Here is a 19,506-nt window from a genome sequence, read left to right on the forward strand (position 1 = left end):
TGAGGACAATTCTCCAATAGGCACTTGTCAACAGAAATGAAAAGATATTGTGTTTTTTAAAAACAGAAACAATGGAAAGATTTCTCTGTAACAGAAAACGAAGGTGCTAAATTGGAGTGATCTGAAGTCATGTCGATATAGCAACTTTCCTGAAGCTAAGCAGATCTATATCTAGTCAGTATCTGGATGGGAGACCCTGTCTATCCCTCATCTTGAGTTCCATGGTTGAAAGAAAGGCAAGACAAACTGTAACAATAAAATGTCCCCTTAATTCTGTAGTGCTAAACAATGCAAAAAGCCATAAGAGAAAATGTTTAACATGTTAATATGTTCAAATATACAAGTTTTGTCAAAGGCTCTTTAGACTTTATGAATTTACACAAATTGCAGGAACAGTAACCCGGCTCAAACATACCACAAGCTTTTTGTGGTGCAAAGGCACTTCAGAGGACACAAAGAATAAATTCCTAGTGAAGAGATACTTACTGTGAAGACGTCATCATCACCAACTTCAGTCTCATTGTGGATTGTTGAGGATGAAGTGGTAGATCCTGGAATGATATAATTAATGTATGCCATTTCTACACATAACTTCCACAATCCAGAAAAACCTAGTTGCACAGATAAAATTGGGATTGCATATGCACAATGAGGGAGCTTGCTTTGCCTTTTTTTTTTTTTTTTAACATAGCAGTCTGCTACAAACAACATTTTAAAATTTGCCTATATTTCAAAAAGCTAGCTAATGACAGGAAGGGGTTGTGCCAGAAAAAGCTGAATAAGAAACCTAGCTGTGTGCTTAGATCTGAAAGACAAGTACTCCTGGACCATGAACCATTTTCTTTGTTTTGTTATTACAGAAGCCATTAATTACATCTGGATGTTCTTAATGAACTCTTAAATGGATTTTTGAATGAGAAAAGGAACTGTTTTGAAAAATAAGAAACGAAGTCCTCAGGGTGGATCTGAAATGGACTAAACTGAGGCTGCAATCCTATACACACTTACTGGGGGGGGGGGTAAACTTCATTTACTACAATAAGACTTACTTCTGAGTAAACATGTATAGGATTGAGCAGTAAGAAAATTGTTTAAACAGATTTAAAGTATTTTAATCTGAATTAGCACTATTGTTTTGTACAAAATAAAGGATTAAAAATACAACACCCAGATGGCAAATGCAGAAATCTAGTTTGCAGAAAAAAATGTAGTTGCTTAATATGCAAGTATAAAATCACAGAGTGTATGTTCAAGACAAATCATGATTAGGGCTGAAATCACAAGAAGTCATATTTAAAATAACTATTCAAAACAAGAATTTACAAGGTAAGAAATACAACATGTTCTTGCTTGCAGTGAAGCAGAATCTAATATAGACTTCTTAGATACTACAGAGGAATGCGCTGAATAACCAGAATTACATTTCCCTAATAAACTGCAAATTGATACAAAACACATACTTTGAGGAGGTGCATGGTGACCTCAGTGACAGATGAAAGAAATTCACCTGTCTTCAAAGTATGACAATACAGGTTGAATCTCATTATTCAAGAGGGTTCCATACCCAGAATTGGATGGCAAAAATCACATTAAAAAACAATGTCCCTTTGCTAGGCAATTTAAAAACAGCCTTGCTGACCTTTGTGATGTAAGACAGAGTCATTAGGAAGACAATCCATCAATCAGTCTTCTTCAAGGTGCTTAAAAAGCCAAACTGCTCCCTTCACCCAGAGCAATAAGAAAGCAAAGCTATTATTGTTCTTTCATAGGCTCAGGGGGAAGGGAGGGGTCCCTTGCCTTGGTGTGAAACTGTTCTAAATGCCTGGAGAAAGAATGATTGAAGGATTGTCAGCCCTTTCTCACATTTTGTGAAACAACTTTTTTCCTTTACTTTAAAGGGCCCTGTTTATATAAATACTCTGGGTGATAAAACCCCAGGTGAAAAACCTGCAGATAATTAGGTTATACCTGTATATAAATAAAAAAATTCACTGTGTCAAAGATGAGATTTGATGAAATGTTGGCCAGTACCTTCAATTAGATCTTCTATGGCTTTTCTCACGCCCCGATCAAATGCTCGTGCATCTGCAGGGCTTAGAAAAGTAAGCCCAAATTTTCTGTTGTCAACTTTCCAGTGATGAAATGTAGGATTTGCTTTAGTGTAGATCAAGTCCTTCTTCACATAGCATTCCAACACCACCTGGGGTTTGAAGCACAAATAGGAAGAATGACATTTAAAAAGCAAAAGGCATGGGTTTGTCAGTGTGGTTTGCTACTTCCTCTCACATACTCAAAAACAAACCAGCTCTGTCTGTCTGCTCACTTGGTGACTGCTCTGGCAGAGAACCTCTCTTCATGGAAGAGGTCAGCAAAAACATCTCACCAATGCTTCCACAGTTCCAATGTGACTGATAAACAAATCCCACACAATCATCTATTATACCTCGTACCTGCTCAAAAGGAGACCAACCTTCTTTTAGCTATTCAAATCACTCTGTAAAATCTGTGCTCCCATCTTGAGTGTTTAATACCATTTTTTTTTTGCAGAAATGTAAAGAGACGGAATCCGAGAATTCTAATCAGAATATACAGTTTTACTTCCTTTTTGTGCCTAATGACATCAATACATACACAGAAATATGCTTGTTGTCAGGATTAAATGGTTAACCCAAGGTATGCCGATTTGAGCTCCTTGAAGGAAAAGCAAGATACCAAGGTGATTCAAATAAAATCTATCCTGTAAGTCTCTTGGTCGAGCACCCAAGCTTCCACTTAACAGCACACCTCAATTTAACTTCTATGGACCATTGCAGGAAAGGCCACCTTTGGTATTCTTGGTGAGCACTTGAGTCTGAAACAGTGGTCCAAAGGTCATTTATTCTGTTGCACAATCCAACCCCTTGAAGCCATCCCTTATAGACATGCAGTACAGCAATAAAGATTCATGCATGCAATTATGGAGCTGGTGTGTTCAATATCGTAGCATACATAAGCCAGAGGGAGAGAGAGAGAGAAAGTTAAGAGCAATATGTTCTCAGAAAGTACGGACCCTCTCATCAAGTCCCTTTTCCTTACAAACAAAAGCATGCTGGGGAGCCAAAGGAGATTGCTTCATGGGCCAGATCCATCCCATGGGCTACCAACTCGCCATCCCTGGGTTAACTGTAGGAAAAAAAATCTGTGCAGAGAGTCTGCCTTGCATAGGTGAGAGAGTTGCTTGGTTCTTTCAGCTTCATATTTTAAGATATCCTTTCCCTTCCCCATTACCTACTTTGTTTTTGTGCAGAGAAACAGGATCTCTTGGTTCTATAAACAGCAGTAGTGAGGAGCAGAGTGTCAATCTGCAAGACAAATTACCCTTGCATTTTTGCTCCACCAGCCTATACCTTGAACAGAAGGTGGCATAAATAATTCATTGCCATTTTAAAAGCTTGAATTACTCAGTACAACGTGACTGGCTTTGTCGGCTCTTTACACTTCAAGCTGCTCTGCAGTTAACTACAGGATTTTTAGAAAAAATAAGTGTCAGTTTCACTTCTTGGCATAAAAAGGTGTTAACTATAAAAAAATGAGGCTTTAAACATTAATGCCACTGCTGCTATTTTTGGGAGACAATAGATAAAGTTCCTCTGAATTGAGAGGAGGTTGTTTTATGATATTCGTGTAGGCTTTGTGACATGCTTTTAAAAGGGGGGGGGGTATTTATGTTACTTGTGAAGAAAATCAGGTCAGAATAAGACTGAATTAGATTCTGGTTACCAGTTTGTCTTTCTGCCTTTCTCCATGGATCAGAAATCCACTTCTTCCATTGCCCTCTGGGTACATGACCTTGCAGACGCCAACTCTGCTAAGACCGCCTCCTTCTTGTGGCAACCATCCTCCACTGGAGTCATCTCGAGTCATCACCACAGCTTTGACTCTCACAATATAGCTGTCACTGTAACAGATCAAATGGGTAGATGTTAAGATGAAATTCACTACCAGCCTTTATTTTATTTTATTTTTTTGCAGGTGACAAAAACTTCCGTAACAGTTGCTCTCTGTTGCCAGAATAATTTAAAAAGTTATTTTTAGGGCCTGCTAACTCAAATAACTCAAAATTATTAACAGTATTTATATACCGCTTTTCAACAATAGTTGAAAGTGGCATCCAACCACATCAGAAGGACTTGGGACAGAGTGTGGTTCTTATTCTGCTAAAGAGATACCTAAACTCTGTGTGATAAAATTCAAAATATTTTGCTTGGTTAAATAATGCAAGTTTTCATACACTAGTAGGAGTAGAAACATAGGGTAGGGCTTTATGTTGTCGGCTCTTATGTACATAAGCATACACTACTTCTATACTGCACAATATCACAACACTGCTTTTACATAGTTTAGGATCCAGGGATGAGGAATTGTACGATTCCTCATTGAATTGAACTTGAGGAAATTATTTAAGCTGTTATTATATGGAAAGCCAATGTGACTGACGGCCAAGCACAAAACAAAGGTATCCATCTAGGGCAGAGAAGCTGTTTGACATTCATGCTAGGATAAGGACAACTCTGCATTCACTTCCCATCCTGTATTCTAAAGTCCTTCCTGCCACTGTTGCCTTTAAAAGAAGAGAAATATTGCAGCAGTTTCTGTGTCACATTGGGCACAATGGACATAATCAGGCAAAAAGTGAAGCATAACAGGCTTAATTTCCCTTTCTTATGAGACAAGCAATGCAAGCCTATGTATGCTACATACGTTTACTCAGCAGCAAGTCCACAGACAGGACAGCACCAAGTCCATATGAGGAAAATTTCCAGGTCTGTATGTCAGCAAGAGGAGCAATCCAGTTCCCCCTCCTCCCCAGTCACCTGCCTGCCTTTTGAAAAAGCAGAGGCTAATCCTAGGACAGAAGGGAGAAGTCCTAGGACAGACAGGGACAGCAGCAGAGGCCCTTTCCTTCTTATACCTGTCTTTCTTTTTCAAAAGACACTGGGCACAGGAAGTAGGAGCAACTTTACAGCCATCACCCAAAATAGCCAGGGAGGAAGAGAAAGTAAGATGCCCAAGAGAGGGAATGCATCACAACACTGGGGTGGGCAATCTGAAGACAAAGGAAGGGTTGTCTATTACTATTAGGAAGTGCCTTATAGCACAGTCCTATACTTGTTTATTAGGAAGCAAGACAGCGGTTTCCAATCTTTCCCACTCTGCGACCCATCTTGTCTGGCTGATGATCTTGGTGGTGCCAAGGGAGGCCCCAGAAGCCTCTTCTGTGTTACGCACTCAGTGGCACACTCTGTGGGCAAGCCTCAGAATATCCTGAAGAAGCCTTGGGAAAGGCACTTTTGGCTTGCTTCCAAAAACCAGAAGTGGCTTCCTAAGGCTTCTCCAGGACACTCTGAAGCCTGTGAAGGCCCGTGGAGTGGATTGCTGGCCCAACGTGACCTGGAAGAGGCCTCTGGAGCCTCCGCATGCCTCCGGAATGGCAGATGGGAGGGCTTAGGTCACAACCCATCTGGTATGAACTTGCAACCCACCAGTGGGTCGCAACCCATGATTTGGGAAACCCTGAAGTCAGATACTGTGTCCAATGGGCTGTGTCCAGGTAAGGGCAAACAAAACTGTAGTCAGAGAGAAGCATGCACAACAGCTACAGGGAAGGGGGAAGAATGCCCTTGAGAATTTGCATTAATTCTACAGAGACTTCTAAGATTTTGTATTGTAGTAAATTAAGCAGCATGGGTCAAAATGGAGAACACTCAGATATTTCGTTCTCAAACTCTGGGAGGCTCTCATTCAACAAAATTTCTGGGACTGCATCCATTACTTACTATCCAAGCAAGTCAAGAGGCCATGAACAACTTAGTCAACAGTTCTCTTCTAGAAACCTACATGAACTCAGACAAGTTTACCACCCACAGGGATGACATCAGGGTACTGACCAAACAAATCAGTCATTCTTAAGTGTCAATTATTTCAACTTTAAACGGTACCTGTTAAGGACAACATTTTCTCCCTTATTTACAACATGCAACAAGTTATACTGGATAGTTCATCTACTTTGGAAATCAAACAATTCAATTGAAAAGTTATCCCTTTAATGCTGTATAGCACTGAAGCCTTAATTCACCCCCCATACTGCACACAGCCAAGAGAAACACTTCTAATTTTGTAGTCTGCTTCTGTCTCAACCCCATGATTTAATGAAGGCTTAAACTAGAGGTGTCAAACTTGTTTCATACAGTGAGTGGAATAGCATGTATGGCATGTGCTGAGGGCTGGAAATGGCAACATTAAGCAATTATGGCGAGAAATAAGCACATTGTTCTTAAGTAGGAGCTTATTAGCTGCAAATGACAGAAGAGGAAATAGACAAATCTTGATCACATTTTCAAGACAATGGGAGAGCCAAATTATCACACTAGCCACCCAGAACTGCTCCTGCTGAGGTGTCACTTCAAGGTGTCACTTTGCAGCTCAGAGATGCTCAGGCCTAGAATTGAAAGGCTGGCCAGCCCCAATTTAAGTCTTCTACTATTGAATTGTACAGGATGTTATTTTGTATCACACCAACAGGAAAATGCAGCTGCCACTACTATACTTGATTTCAGACAGAAGAAGAGGTAGTAAACCATTAGTGTTTACAAGAATTTCACCAAGTACCGAACATGAAAACTCCATAGTCCCAAAAATACTCCATTGGAATTAAAACAGAAAAGCAATACTTCAGGACATAAACATTTAAAACTTTTTTGAGATCCAACTTCCAAAGGAATTATTGTTTTGAAAATAATTTGTTTAACATTGTTTTATGTATTGGGTCCATTAAAATAAATTGTTAATTCATCTTTCCTTATTGCAACTCAGGGGTCTCCCCCCCCCCTTTTCTTTGCCAGTGGGAGAGCCACTAGCCCTAGTCAGGTGGTCACCCGTCCCATCATATTTAGATTTGATTTTCAAGGATTCAGCAAAGACAATTAACTTTATCTGATTCAAGATGTTACTTCAAGGTATTCCAGATAAAAAGAATAACTTCCAATGAAAAGTGGGAAACATCCTAATCAGAAAAATAGGTCTCACCTGTAAATCTGTAGTATACAAGGAACGACACACAAATCAATACGCCCAATTCATACAGTGCATTTTTGGATCATGCACCATTTAATTTATTGAGTAGCAGACCATAAAGATTTAAAATGGGAAGGCATTTTCTTATACTGTCAATTTAATATAGAATTTATTAACAACTTATTTTGGAACATATTGGTATCCTTTGGAAAAGAAATCTTAAAACAAGTTTGCACTGCTGCATAATCTCACTTTAGATCAAAATAGGACAATATCCTTTTATCCTTTACAGCACAATCCTAACTTGCCCTGGAACAGACAGGCCACTTAGCCTGTACTGTATCCAGGGCAAGTTTCGGGCTGGCAAAGGCTCAGCCCAAGGCAAGGGGAAAAAAATTCTCCTTACCCTGGGGAGAGTCGCAGCAGCCCCAATGGGGCTATCCAGGTCTGCGTTACCTCAAGAGGTGGCACAAATTGAAGCAGTTTGGGGCTGGCCCAGGCTGCCCGGTAACAGGGCTTACCCTACCTTTCGCTCCGCACCTGCCTGCCACCCACCCTACCCCTGCTCCGGAATGCCTCCTCCCCACTTTCTCCACACACCCCAGGCCCTTGCGCCGGGCCTGCATCAGCATGGTGAGGCTGATCTCCCCAGCTTGAAAGGAGGCATAAACATGCTTTATGGCATGTTTGCAACTCTCCCGGGCAGGCACAACGGACTTGCTCCGGCCCAGCACTGGGTCAGGATTGTGCCCTTGAAGCAACTGAAGTCCAAGTTATAAATATTAGCTTTAGATATGCTGCTTCTATTCTCTGGAATCACAGGTCTTTGGGTAAGAAGTTGGATATAAATTTAAGCCAATTAAATACATATATATATTTTGAGCTGCCTTCCCTAGATGTTTAAGACTAAGAGCACTTGCAGAAGTTAAACATTTGGTGGAAATATATTGTTAATGCACAATAATATTCCGCTTTCTTATTTTAACACAAACTCTTAATTGCATTATAAATACATATCTATGTAAAATATTAAGTATTTACAGAGTACATTTAGAGTAACAAGCTTCTCATACATTATCTCAATCCTTACAACATCCCTGCAAGGTAGACCAGTAATGTTAATTGACATTTAGCCGATTTGAGGTTGAAAGAATGGTTTGTATAAAACCACTTAAGTTCATGGCAAACCTGTACTATGTTTCACTATCAGTTGTGTAATGAAATCATATGCATGTTTACTCTGAAGTCTGTCAACTCAACCAATCTGACTCAATGGGACTTATTCCCAAGTATTCATGCTGACAGCAATCTTAATCACATGATTCAACAATTCATCAAGAGGATTTATTGGTTTTTTAAGTGATCAAGATAATATCTTACTAAAAACGTGCTTATCTTCACTAATATGAAAAAAGCCTAAACCCGTTAAATCCTTAATCAGCTGTGTTGACTAAAGTTTGAGTGTGGCTAGTCAGATGTAGCAACACATTAACAGCTCAATTTTAGTCATGTCTATTCAGTACTAAGTTCTACTGTGATCTAATCCCTGCTAAGCATGTATAAAATTGTAGCCCAACTGTTTACTTTTGTAAGGGTCAGTGTGAAACTGTCTTGAGCTCCACCTTAGCCCCATTCTTCTTTACCCTTCTAACGCTTACACAAAAGGAGACTTACGATACTTTAGAGCGGGGTGCCCAAACCCTGGCCCTGGGGCCACTTGCGGCCCTCGAGGCCTCTCAATGTGGCCCTCAGAGAGCTTCCAGTCTCCAATGAGCCTCTGGCCCTCCTGTGATTTGTTGGAGCCCACACTGGCCGGATGCAACTGTTCTCTGCATGAGGGCAACTTTTTGACCTCTCACGTGAGCTGAGGGATGAGGGCTCCCTCCACTGCTTGCTGTTTCACATCTGTGATGCAGTAGCGGCAGCAAAAGAAAGATCAGCCTTGCTTTGAGCAAGGCCTTTTATAGGCCTTGAGCTATTGCAAGACCTTCATTCATTCATGTAAGTTCCATCTCTAATATATTCATTTATGTAAATTTATTCAAATTTGAAATGTAAATTGATTCCCCCCCCCCCGGCCCCCTGACACAGTGTCAGAGAGACTATGTGGCCCTCCTGCTAAAAACTTTGGACACCCCTGCCTTAGAGCAGTGGTTCTCAAACTTCCCAGGAGTATTACTCCCAGGGTAAGTCTTTGTGGGAGAGTGGGCAGCATATTTTAGGTAGTTATGTTAGGTAGCGTATTTTAGGTAGCTGATAGATGATCCCTGGCGAAGGCTTCTGGCTTGTTGTGTGAGTGTAGATTAGCTCCTTCAAAACTAAGGGAAATTCCTGCACTATATTACACAATCCTATCTGGAAGAGGAAAGAGGTGGTGGTAGCAGTAACAGAACCTGCTGCCAGGTTTGGTCCCAAGGAAGGGGAGATCTTCTTGCTAATGGGGTGGAACGGTAGTGCTTTTACTTACAGATGGGTGCAGGATGTTGCAGGAGGAACAGGGAGCTCCGCGCAACCCTCTGCTGGGCTCCCCAAGTTTAAGAACATTGAAAAAACATGAGTGCAATGTACTTCTTCATTGCATTTGCAATGAGGAACTGTTTTGCACTTGCATTTTTTCAATGTTCTAAGCATTGGGGAGCCCTGCAGAGGGCTACACAGGGCTCCCCGCACCTCCTGCAATGTCCTGCACCCATCTGTAAGTAAAAGCACCCCCTTCCCCCCAGTTAGTGATGCGATCCTGGGGATTGCATTGCTGCCCTCACCCTCTCCCCTGCCCCTTAAAGGGAATGGGGGAACTTTACATGAGCTGGTGGGTCACAACCCACCAAGTTTGAAATCCACTGCCTTAGAGACTAGCAGATTTAATCCCTTAAATCTTCATAGGCCAGAGCTTTGTCCATCAGATGCACACAGTGCAAAGTGCATTTTCAATATACACACAGGGATAGAAGGAAAAGTTATATTTATACTGCGACATCTCATGCTAACACACCTTGAAGTGATTTAACCAAAGAATAAAACAAAAGCAGTCATAAAAAAGAAAGCACCAGCTAGCTGCAAAAAACAACAACACAAGACAAAATCATCAGCATGTCACTGGAAGGCTAGCAGTGAGAAAGCAACCTACATTTTACAGAAGAAAATTCAGAAGGGTACAAATGTGCCATTTCTATGCGAAGTTCAGATAAAACAAGATGTGTTGGACATGCAAAATGCCATTTGGGCTTTGTAAGATGCCAGCCAAGTCAAGATTCAAGCTATGATGCCATCTATCCAGGAAAGAGTTAATTCCTAGGAAGGTCTTTCCTCTGATGTTGTGAGGATCCTGCCTTGACTTAACCTTCTGGCTCAGCCAGAGACATGAGCCAAATCTTTCTCGGATCTTAGCCCTGGGATCTCGGACTGATAGTGGCAGCGGACTGCACTGAGACCAGCACTGGAGAGTTTTAATCCCTCTGCCAAGTGTGAGATCTTTTGCACAAGAAGAACAGGCAGCTAAGCAAGTTAGCAGCAGCAGATTAGCAACACATTCAAATAAACTTTCAGATCAGAAACAGAGCATCCTGGGAGATTAAACGCTTAACCCACTAGTTTCTTAATGTTATGTTCATCTGAATATTTTATGCATGTTCATTTATCCTTCTGCATAGAGACTGCTTGTCCTAAATAAACAGGTGAGAGATCATGCAAATGAAGAGGGATATTAGTAATTATGGGGCCATGCAAATATTCATGGCAGCACAATTGACCCAGAAATGCCAAATCTGAAATATAGATGGCTGAGCACAAAGTAGCAGAACTTGGTAGCCAGGTATGTGGGAATATCATCAGGGATACTACTGCAACATTGGGTGCTGTTTGCATAGGACCAAAGAATAGAGTCTGTATAACCAGGCTGTGAAAACACCAATGGAAAAAACAGGGTTTTTATTGCTGCTTGGTCTGTGTATGTTAGGTAGCTGATAGATGATCCCTGGCGAAGGCTTCTGGCTTGTTGTGTGGGTGCCGACTAGCTCCTTCAAAACTGTGGGGAAATTCCTGCACTATATTACACAATTCTATCTGGAAGAGGAAAGAGGAGGTGGTAGCAGTAACAGGACCTGCTGCCAGGTTTGGTCCCAAGGGGGGTGGTCTTCATTTGAAGTAGCAGCAGAAGAACCGAAGATGTGGTGCCAAGAGAGGAATCACAGACATGCAGCAGTGAAGGGCAGTGAAGCACTATATGCTTTTTAAGAAAAAGTTTGGAATTGCGACCATTAGGAGAAGGTTATGCAAACCCAAACTACAAATGCTTTGGCTGTGGGTGGCAGGATGGGGATCTCTGGCTTTCAATAAGCAGACTACAGAGCTAAAACTCTTTGAAGGACTCTGCTTTGAACTCTGTTGAACCCTGCTTGAAATACAAATGGGGTAATGACTTTCTCGAAAGCAAAACATGGATTTTATAGCATGGGTCATGCCTTGCTGCCTTTTGTATAGAGAGGCAAACAGGAGGCACAAAGATATAAACAAATTACAGTCTGCAAGATGAGATTTCATAAAGTGATTCACTATCCTCTCACTGTCCACTGGTTCTCTGAAGCAATTTCAGAATGCATTTATTTTCATGAACAAGGGGAAAAAATGATGTTTTTAGAGGATACTCTCCTAGGTCCAGATATCTCAATGAGTTGAAACTCTTTGCATATGAACATGTATGCACAGGCATGGACAACTTCTAATGTTTTTCATATCGATGCATATTGCCAAAGCCTTACACTGTGCATTATGATCAAACCAGGTTCCATGGAGTACAAATGCTCTGCTTTAAATATCAAGCATAAAAACAAAACATTGGCAGAGCAGTAAAGTTTAAGAATGGAAAGCTCCTAATGACTTCACCATTTACAATGGCATAATCTTGTGGCTCTAAAGCACTCATTCAGCAAAAGAACATTATAGTGTCAAAGGTGCTGGTTGTTAAATGGGAACAGACAAAAAGGGTGGAATCCAATAAAGAGGCAAATTAAAGGGTGAGCCCTTATTCAGAATCTTCACTAATTCCATTCAGCTCCACATTCTGCATCTGTATTCACATGATGTAATAGCAAAAAGGAGTGAACCAGATTGATCCAATTACTTAGAAAGAGCATATTTTATTGGCTGACTGATGGATATGTATTTTTTTAATCCCAACTTTCTTCGAAAACTAACGTTCTCTAAAGAGCATAGCGAAACCCTAATCCCAAACCTAGAGGAACTGTTCTCTCAATTCAACTGATCTTTTCACCTGCTATGATTAAACTATTCTGTTAAGTATCCATTTGAAGGAATTTATGTTTTGAATTATTAGATTTGCTTATACCACATATATGTGGAGGATGAGTACAGAGAATCACATTGTTATGTGATTAGGTCGTTAAGTGAAAATTCAGCCCAATCTAGTGTCTTTGTTGTGTAAATAGACACTTCCTGCCAGACACTAGCTGGCTGTGCAGACTACTGGAGACTGATTGCCTCTTCTTTGCATTAAGAGCCTCTTTGTTGTATAAACAGATACTCTGCAGCAGGGCTATGGGAGACCTGACTGCCTCATTAAGAGCCTCTTTGTTGTGCTTTGATCACCATTGTATATGTGGTCCGTCAATAAGCAGAAGTTTTTAAAGCAGCTCACACCTGTACTTATATAAATATTACATATGTATATTTCCCCTTTGTGGAAATAAAGTGTGGTATAAATACAATAAATATAATACATATATAAAAGCAAGGTTTAACAGTATCTTTTTTATATAGACAAAGACTGTATCAACAAACTGCACAGATGAAGATGGCAGAATTCTGAACTTTACTACTTTAGACCAGGGGTCTCCAAACATTTTGGCCAGAGGGCCGCATCAAAAGTCTGGCACAGTTTTGAGGGCCGAAAAACAATTTAAATATAAAATTTACATAAATAAGAGGTAGAACTTAGATGTGTGAATAAATGAATGAATGGGCTCATTCATTCAACCTCTCTGGCCCTGAGAACACCCTCCAGATGCAACCAGAGCATAGTTCCAGTCATGTTCAGCAAAGTGGGCCAGGGGCTTTCAGGGCACAAGAGGCTGGCCACGGGCTGGATAGAGGCTCACTGCAGGCCACATCTGGCCCCCGGGCCAGGATTTGGAGACCCCTGCTTTAGACTATAGGTACTGTAAGATAAGGTCATATCTTGGAACATACTTGAGTGTTTCAAGTAAAAATCTTCTGCATGTAGTAAACACAGAATGAATGATTTAATGCAGGCCTCCCTGAGGTGCTTTTTAACTATGCATTATTCTACCATCTTGTACTGCATGGTGTGAGAACGTTTGCAAGTTTATTACATTAACAGTGCAATTCTAGTTATGTCTATCAGAAGTAAGTCCTACAGTGTTCAATGAGGTTTACTCCCAGGAAAGTGCGTATAGGACTGCAGCCTAATAATTTTAATGTTAACACAAAACATTCCTCATGTTATGATTGAATTGGTTTTACTTTTGGGCTGGTCTGTGACCGTAATAAATATGAATAGGAACACCACAAAATAAAATTTAGTTAACCATACACATGTAATTTGCATAGAAACTGAACTACCATCTTTTCCCCCTCTAATGCTAAACTATTCTACAGATGTTGTAGCCAAAAAGAAACCCACCTATTTGGATGCAATTATGTATGCAAAGTGTTATCCAGGGAAGCTATTCTTAGTGATGAACAGTGCTTATGTTTGAGATTCACCAACACAAATCAACCTTGAGAGTTTTTAAATGTTTTATCATTACTATGGGCAAATCTCCTAATTAAAGAAATTTGCTACTACTACTTTGCAGGGCTAAAGGACCCTGAAATATGGCAAATACCTTGCTCTGTAGTGTTAATACTGTATGTGGATAAGTGATGTGGAGTGGAACACATTTTTCTCAAACCAACCTAGACAGAATTCTTGAGTTAATTATTAAAGTATTTTATTACAACACTAAGAGGTCTGGAATATTGGCCTATAAAGGAAAATACCAAAGTGGTACATTCCTTGTGAAAAAATATTTCTCTACACTTTGCAGATTACATTATGTAAGGAACATCAATTCTAGTTTCTAGAAAGGACTCCAGCATTTGCTTTGGTAGCAAGTGGGATTGGAGGATGCACACAAATAAGAACTCTTACTCTCTTTTTCTGGGAAATTCTTCCCATTTTAGAAAAAAAATTCACTGGAATTTGGTTTTGTCCCAAATTGGCCAATGCTAGGAGTTTCATTTTTAGGTTAACAAGTAGGATAACACAGTTCCATTGACAAAATTATTGTGTGGATGACACCTAAGCTAAGGAGGGCAGGTTAGGAAACCACCCACAGTGAATGCTTAGATAGGGACAATTAATAGATGGTTACCCAGAGAAAAAGAATAATGCAGTCTTATCAGCTTTTCCTAATATGGGACAGAAGGAATTGAGGTGACAATGAACCTGCTTAGGATATGCGGAAGAATGCCTTCCGCAGATTTTAATATGCATTCAAAAAGGGTTATAACATGCAAATTAGTTTTTTCCCTTACCACTTGTAGAAAAGTGATAGTCATTTCAGTGATAAATGACCAGTGAAGGTCATTGGGATCAAGCTAAATCCTTCACTTATAGCATACCATAAGGCAGTGATAGGCCAATTTCAGTCTTACACAAACTTACACATTGATAAAAATTAGAATCCTCATGTGCCAATGTGTTGATATAATTAAAGCCAGGCAGTTTCTCAAAAATTAAATTTACTTTGGTCAGTGTGGAGTTTCTGGGATAGGAGAAAAAGATACAGCACTCTGCTAAAGTCACATTTAAATCAGCAGCAACTGCATAGAGACAAGATCTTCTGCCTGCAAGGTCTTCCCTATTTCTTTTAATGGAGTAATCCAAAATGCAGTCCACTAAAATAGCTCCACAGTGTTCAGCACATGCATATAACACACACTGTATCAGAATGACATACTATATTTTAAAGCAGTGAAGATTTGAAAACCCAACTACTTTTTTGTAGTCCCTTATGCAATTATGTTTAACATTTACTTGACATAAAACTAATGTATCAAAAGAGTAAATAATACCTCATAAGAGATAGCAGAATCTTGCAGCACCTTAGAAATTGAACAAGATTATAGCCTAGACTTTTGCTGCTAAAATAAATTCTGCCAGTCTTTCGAATGCCACAAGACCCATTTTTGCTGCAACACACGCACACACACACCCCCAACCCTCCAGAAGTTGCCAGAGAGAGACCACTACAACAATGTGAACTTTTTCTGAGACTCAATTCACTGACAAAACTGCCATACGGTCCATCTATAACTAGTATACACTACCATATCCTTTACCATTTTATCCAATCAATACTGACAACTGGGAAATAAAACTGGTTCAAGCAAGACACTGTAGTTTGTCAAACTATATGTCTAAGGATGAACTAGGAAAAACTAACTAGTCAACATTTTCACTGAAACTCATTTTTGCCTTTTGGCAAGGTTTTTCTACTGATATGGCAACAAAACAAATTTTCAAGACTGGCATTATAAAGCTCAAGTTGATAGAGATAAATAGTGATGCACAGTGAAGTTGCCTTTTAAAAAAATGAACTTTTGCTAGTAATGCCCATTTGAAGTTGTGATGGGACTCTGGACGTCCAAGAGATTGCTGGTTTACAATATGACATGAAATATGCCTGCCAGTAATGCTGGCATCCCTAAGCTGTGTTATTCTTTATCTGCTTAGTGGTCCAATAAGTCTCGCTCAGCCAACAAGTGAGTGCAATGGCCAACATTAGGCAACTAGCAACATACAAGCATCGCTATACAGTTCCATAAAATATGCCTTTACTTGTATATCAAATTTATCCCTTGTATTCATGATCTTTTAAAATGCTGCGGAGAGCAAATACATTTCATCTAAACATAGCACATTCGCATGCACAGTACTTTAAGAGCTGGCAAACTCAAATTTTCTATTTTTCCCTCTCTTGGAAGAAATCATCCAGAAAACTACAGCTTCTTGGGGGGGGGGGGCGTAAAGGTTAATGACAAGTTTAATTTGGTTAACCTACTTCCCTTTAAAAAAAGAGAGACGATACATTCAAATATGCCTTCCTTCTAAAACCTCTGCAGTTTGTGCAGATTTCTAAAGATCAGGATGGAAGAAAAGAAAAATCATGAAAATTAGGCTACATGAGTGCATACATACACACACAGACACAGTCTAAAAGGGAATGCACATACCTGCTAGCAGATGCCATTTCCTCTACATTTTATACCCCTGTGTGCAGTTTGATTACTGCCACAATAAACCATATGATAAAATGGATTGCCTTGCTGACTCGAGTACCAGCCAGTTAGTAGAAAAGTGGCTTCCCCCATGCATGATTCAGTCTCCTTGACAAATATACTGCATTGTACTAGATGAGTCATCAGAGGGCTATTCTGCATTTTATAGGCCAGTTGCGTAGTTCCTCATATTTCAGCATCCCAATTCTCACAATGAATTACACCAAAGTGAGTGAAACATCCACTTCGCTCTTTTTGTCAGCTTTGAGGAAATATTTTGCTCTTTAGTGTGGTCTTGTACTGAGCTGCAGAAGAATGCAGAAAGGACATACAAGTCACCTCTCTATTGTCTTTGTGCAAATCTTCATGTTTCTAATGTAAGAATGCTGAAGCTGCAGCACAGCTTACACCAATGACTTGGGAAATGAAAAGTGAAGATTAGACGGTGCTCGTGCTCCACTGTCTTCACACCACTTATTCATGCAATGCTGATTATCTGGTGAAAGATGAGGGTGGTACGACTTGTGACTCATCAAGGCAAACGCAGGCCATACAGTTAAGGTGCATAAACTCTGGAGCTTTTACAGCTATGTATGTACAGCCATGACACTGCTGAGCTGTTAGCACCACAAGCATATTAGATTTATTCCCCTGATGAACAGCCGCTGTGCTTGGAACACAGTGGCATAGCTGTGTCACACTATAATTGGAATAACTACTTTTGCAGGTTTCCACTATGTCGTCCCCCCAACGCCCTGTTCATGATTTTATGCACCCCTTCTGCTTCCTGTGTGCAGGACAGCTGCAACTTGTGACATCTCAAGGTTGAACTAGATGTTACCTTAGCAAATGCAAGTTCCCAAACTGGTGTTTGCCAAGATCATGCAAACCTACAAGGAGAACTAGCAGGTGGGATAGGGGATACTTAGCACCCATGCAAATGAACCACCCCTTACCACTTGGGTCAGGTTTACTTTTTTGTCAGCTGGGCTGCAAAACCAGATCTAAATGGCTAGGTGGGGAAGAATTCAGTCATCACTACCCTCCCATATTTGTCTTAAAGGGAAAACAGGGCATTAGTCACCCGCAGTCACCCAGAACCTGATAACATTTAGGTTTTCTTCTAAGAGCAAGAAATGGGTTACAGAGAGCAGGGTTAGCTGCAAACCTGGACCAAGTTAAAAACTGAGCCTAGCAAACAGAAAACAATCTAGGAAATAAAGACAACAGTAGGGGCAAAAGAATGATAAATCCCCCCCTCAAAAAAATCAGAAGTGAAGAGGCTACAACCCAAGATTGCAAGAAACATCTGGACCCCAAATCACAAGCGCCAAGCAAGCTACCAGAGTCACCTACATGGAAACTGGGTAACCAGGGAACTGTGTGTAACTAGAATCTTCATGAAAATGGTTAGGGTAGTTTTTGATAACAAAGGGAAGAACTGAAAAGACAAACAAAGCAGACATGGCTGCATACTTTAGTAAATACAGTCATGTCTGCAACATATTTTTATTTAATCCTACATTAACTGTGCAGTCTACAAAGTAAGGTAGCAGAAGCGGTTGGTGAAGAAGATGACAGATCTTGATGAAAAGTACAAGTGAGTCAGATCAAAGAAGCAGAAAGCACTCAAATGTAAAATAAAGCAGCATTTATTTAATAATTACAGAGTATTTTAAAGGCTTTAGTCACAACTAAGTTATCAAATTATATAGACGAGGACTGGAAGTGAGCCAGGTTACCATTTGTAAGCACATAGGATGCTAACAAAAAAAATGCACAGAAAACTGTACTATTTTTAAATATAGCTGGCTTTGAAGCTCTAATTGCTTTTAATTCACTTGGATTTCTTGAGGAGAAAGGGAAATTATGAAACAACTTTGAAGTACTTTCAAGAACACTGTTTGGTAAAAACAAGGAAGGTATTCGAAAGATTTCATTTTCATTCAAGAGACCAGAAATGGAAAGGTGTCTGATGTTTATTTAAAAGCTTACTTCCTTCCCTAAGAGATAAAAAAAAACCCAAACGCCTGTTTATCATGGGGGGGGGGGGAGAAGAGAGAGAGAGAGAACAGGACACAGGCAGATGCTTGAAGGCAAAGATAAGTTTTCCAGATTGTCTCTCAGTCTGGAAAGAGACAGACCAAAGGAAAATGCAAGAATGACAACAAAGTTCCATATGGACATAGAAAAGCTCCAAGGAAACAAAAGGCCCATGAAAGGAAGCAGTCTCATTCGCACAAAATCATGGAATACACAGAATCACAATGTTGGAGGAGATCATGTGCATTCCCCAATAGATGGCTGTCCAGTTTCTGCTAAGCCCACTCAGGTCATTGGTTCCAGTATTGAATCATGCTCATCATTAAGATATTTCTTCAAAACCCACTGTTCTGCAACTTAAGCCCACGAGACCTCCCCTCTGAAGCAGCAGAGAACTAAGCATTCCTCAAATATTTAAAAGGCTATCACTTGTCTTTTTTTCTCCAGGTTAGATATTGTTGGCAACCTTCGAAAGACTATGGTATTGCACTCTGAATGGTGGTTCTGGAACAGTGTCTAGTGTGGCTGAAAAGGACAAATCGGAAGTGACAATGTTTTCCACACTGGGAGCAAGTGTAGTCTGTCCCTGGCCTGTCTCCCTGGCTATGGATATGGGCCTTCCTTTTTTGTCTCAGTCTGTTGGCCAAGTGTCTCTTCAAACTGGGAGAGGCCAGGCTGCACAGCCTGCCTCCAAGTGGGATTCTCAGAAGCCAAGGTTTCCCATCTGTTGGAAGTCCATTTCTAAGGCCTTCAGATCCCTCTTGCAGATGTCCTTGTATCGCAGCTGTGGTCTACCTGTAGAGCGCTTTCCCTGCATGAGTTCTCCATAGAGGAGATCCTTTGGGATCTGGCCATCGCCCATTCTCACGACATGACCAAGTTGTGTTGTTTGGAACTTTGTCCTGCCAGGTGATACTGAGGATGCATCAGAGGAAGCACACGTGGAAAGCATTCCGCTTCCTCTCCTGTTGTGTGCGAAGTGTCCATGACTCACTGCAGTACAGAAGTGTACTGCACATGCAAGTTCTGTAGACCTGGATCTTGGTATGTTCCATCAGCTTCTTAGATTAGATATACCTTATCTTAGGTATATCAGATTAGATATACTTT

The 19,506-nt window shown here is 40.4% G+C and overlaps 1 protein-coding gene across 3 annotated transcripts in view; it reads right to left on the minus strand.

The window, feature by feature from the left end:
- Positions 1–19,506, minus strand: part of SPRED2 (sprouty related EVH1 domain containing 2) — a 78,785-nt gene that overhangs the window by 17,953 nt on the left and 41,326 nt on the right. For all 3 annotated transcript variants that reach the window (XM_066638316.1, XM_066638308.1, XM_066638325.1), the window contains exons 2-4: positions 3,760–3,937; positions 2,032–2,200; positions 487–551 (exon numbers count right to left, since the gene is read on the minus strand). In XM_066638316.1, the coding sequence (XP_066494413.1) occupies positions 487–551; positions 2,032–2,200; positions 3,760–3,937 (412 nt within the window). The remainder of the gene's footprint in view (positions 1–486; positions 552–2,031; positions 2,201–3,759; positions 3,938–19,506) is intronic.

The sequence above is a fragment of the Tiliqua scincoides genome, chromosome 1 (assembly GCF_035046505.1).
Source record: "Tiliqua scincoides isolate rTilSci1 chromosome 1, rTilSci1.hap2, whole genome shotgun sequence".
Lineage (NCBI taxonomy): Eukaryota > Metazoa > Chordata > Lepidosauria > Squamata > Scincidae > Tiliqua > Tiliqua scincoides.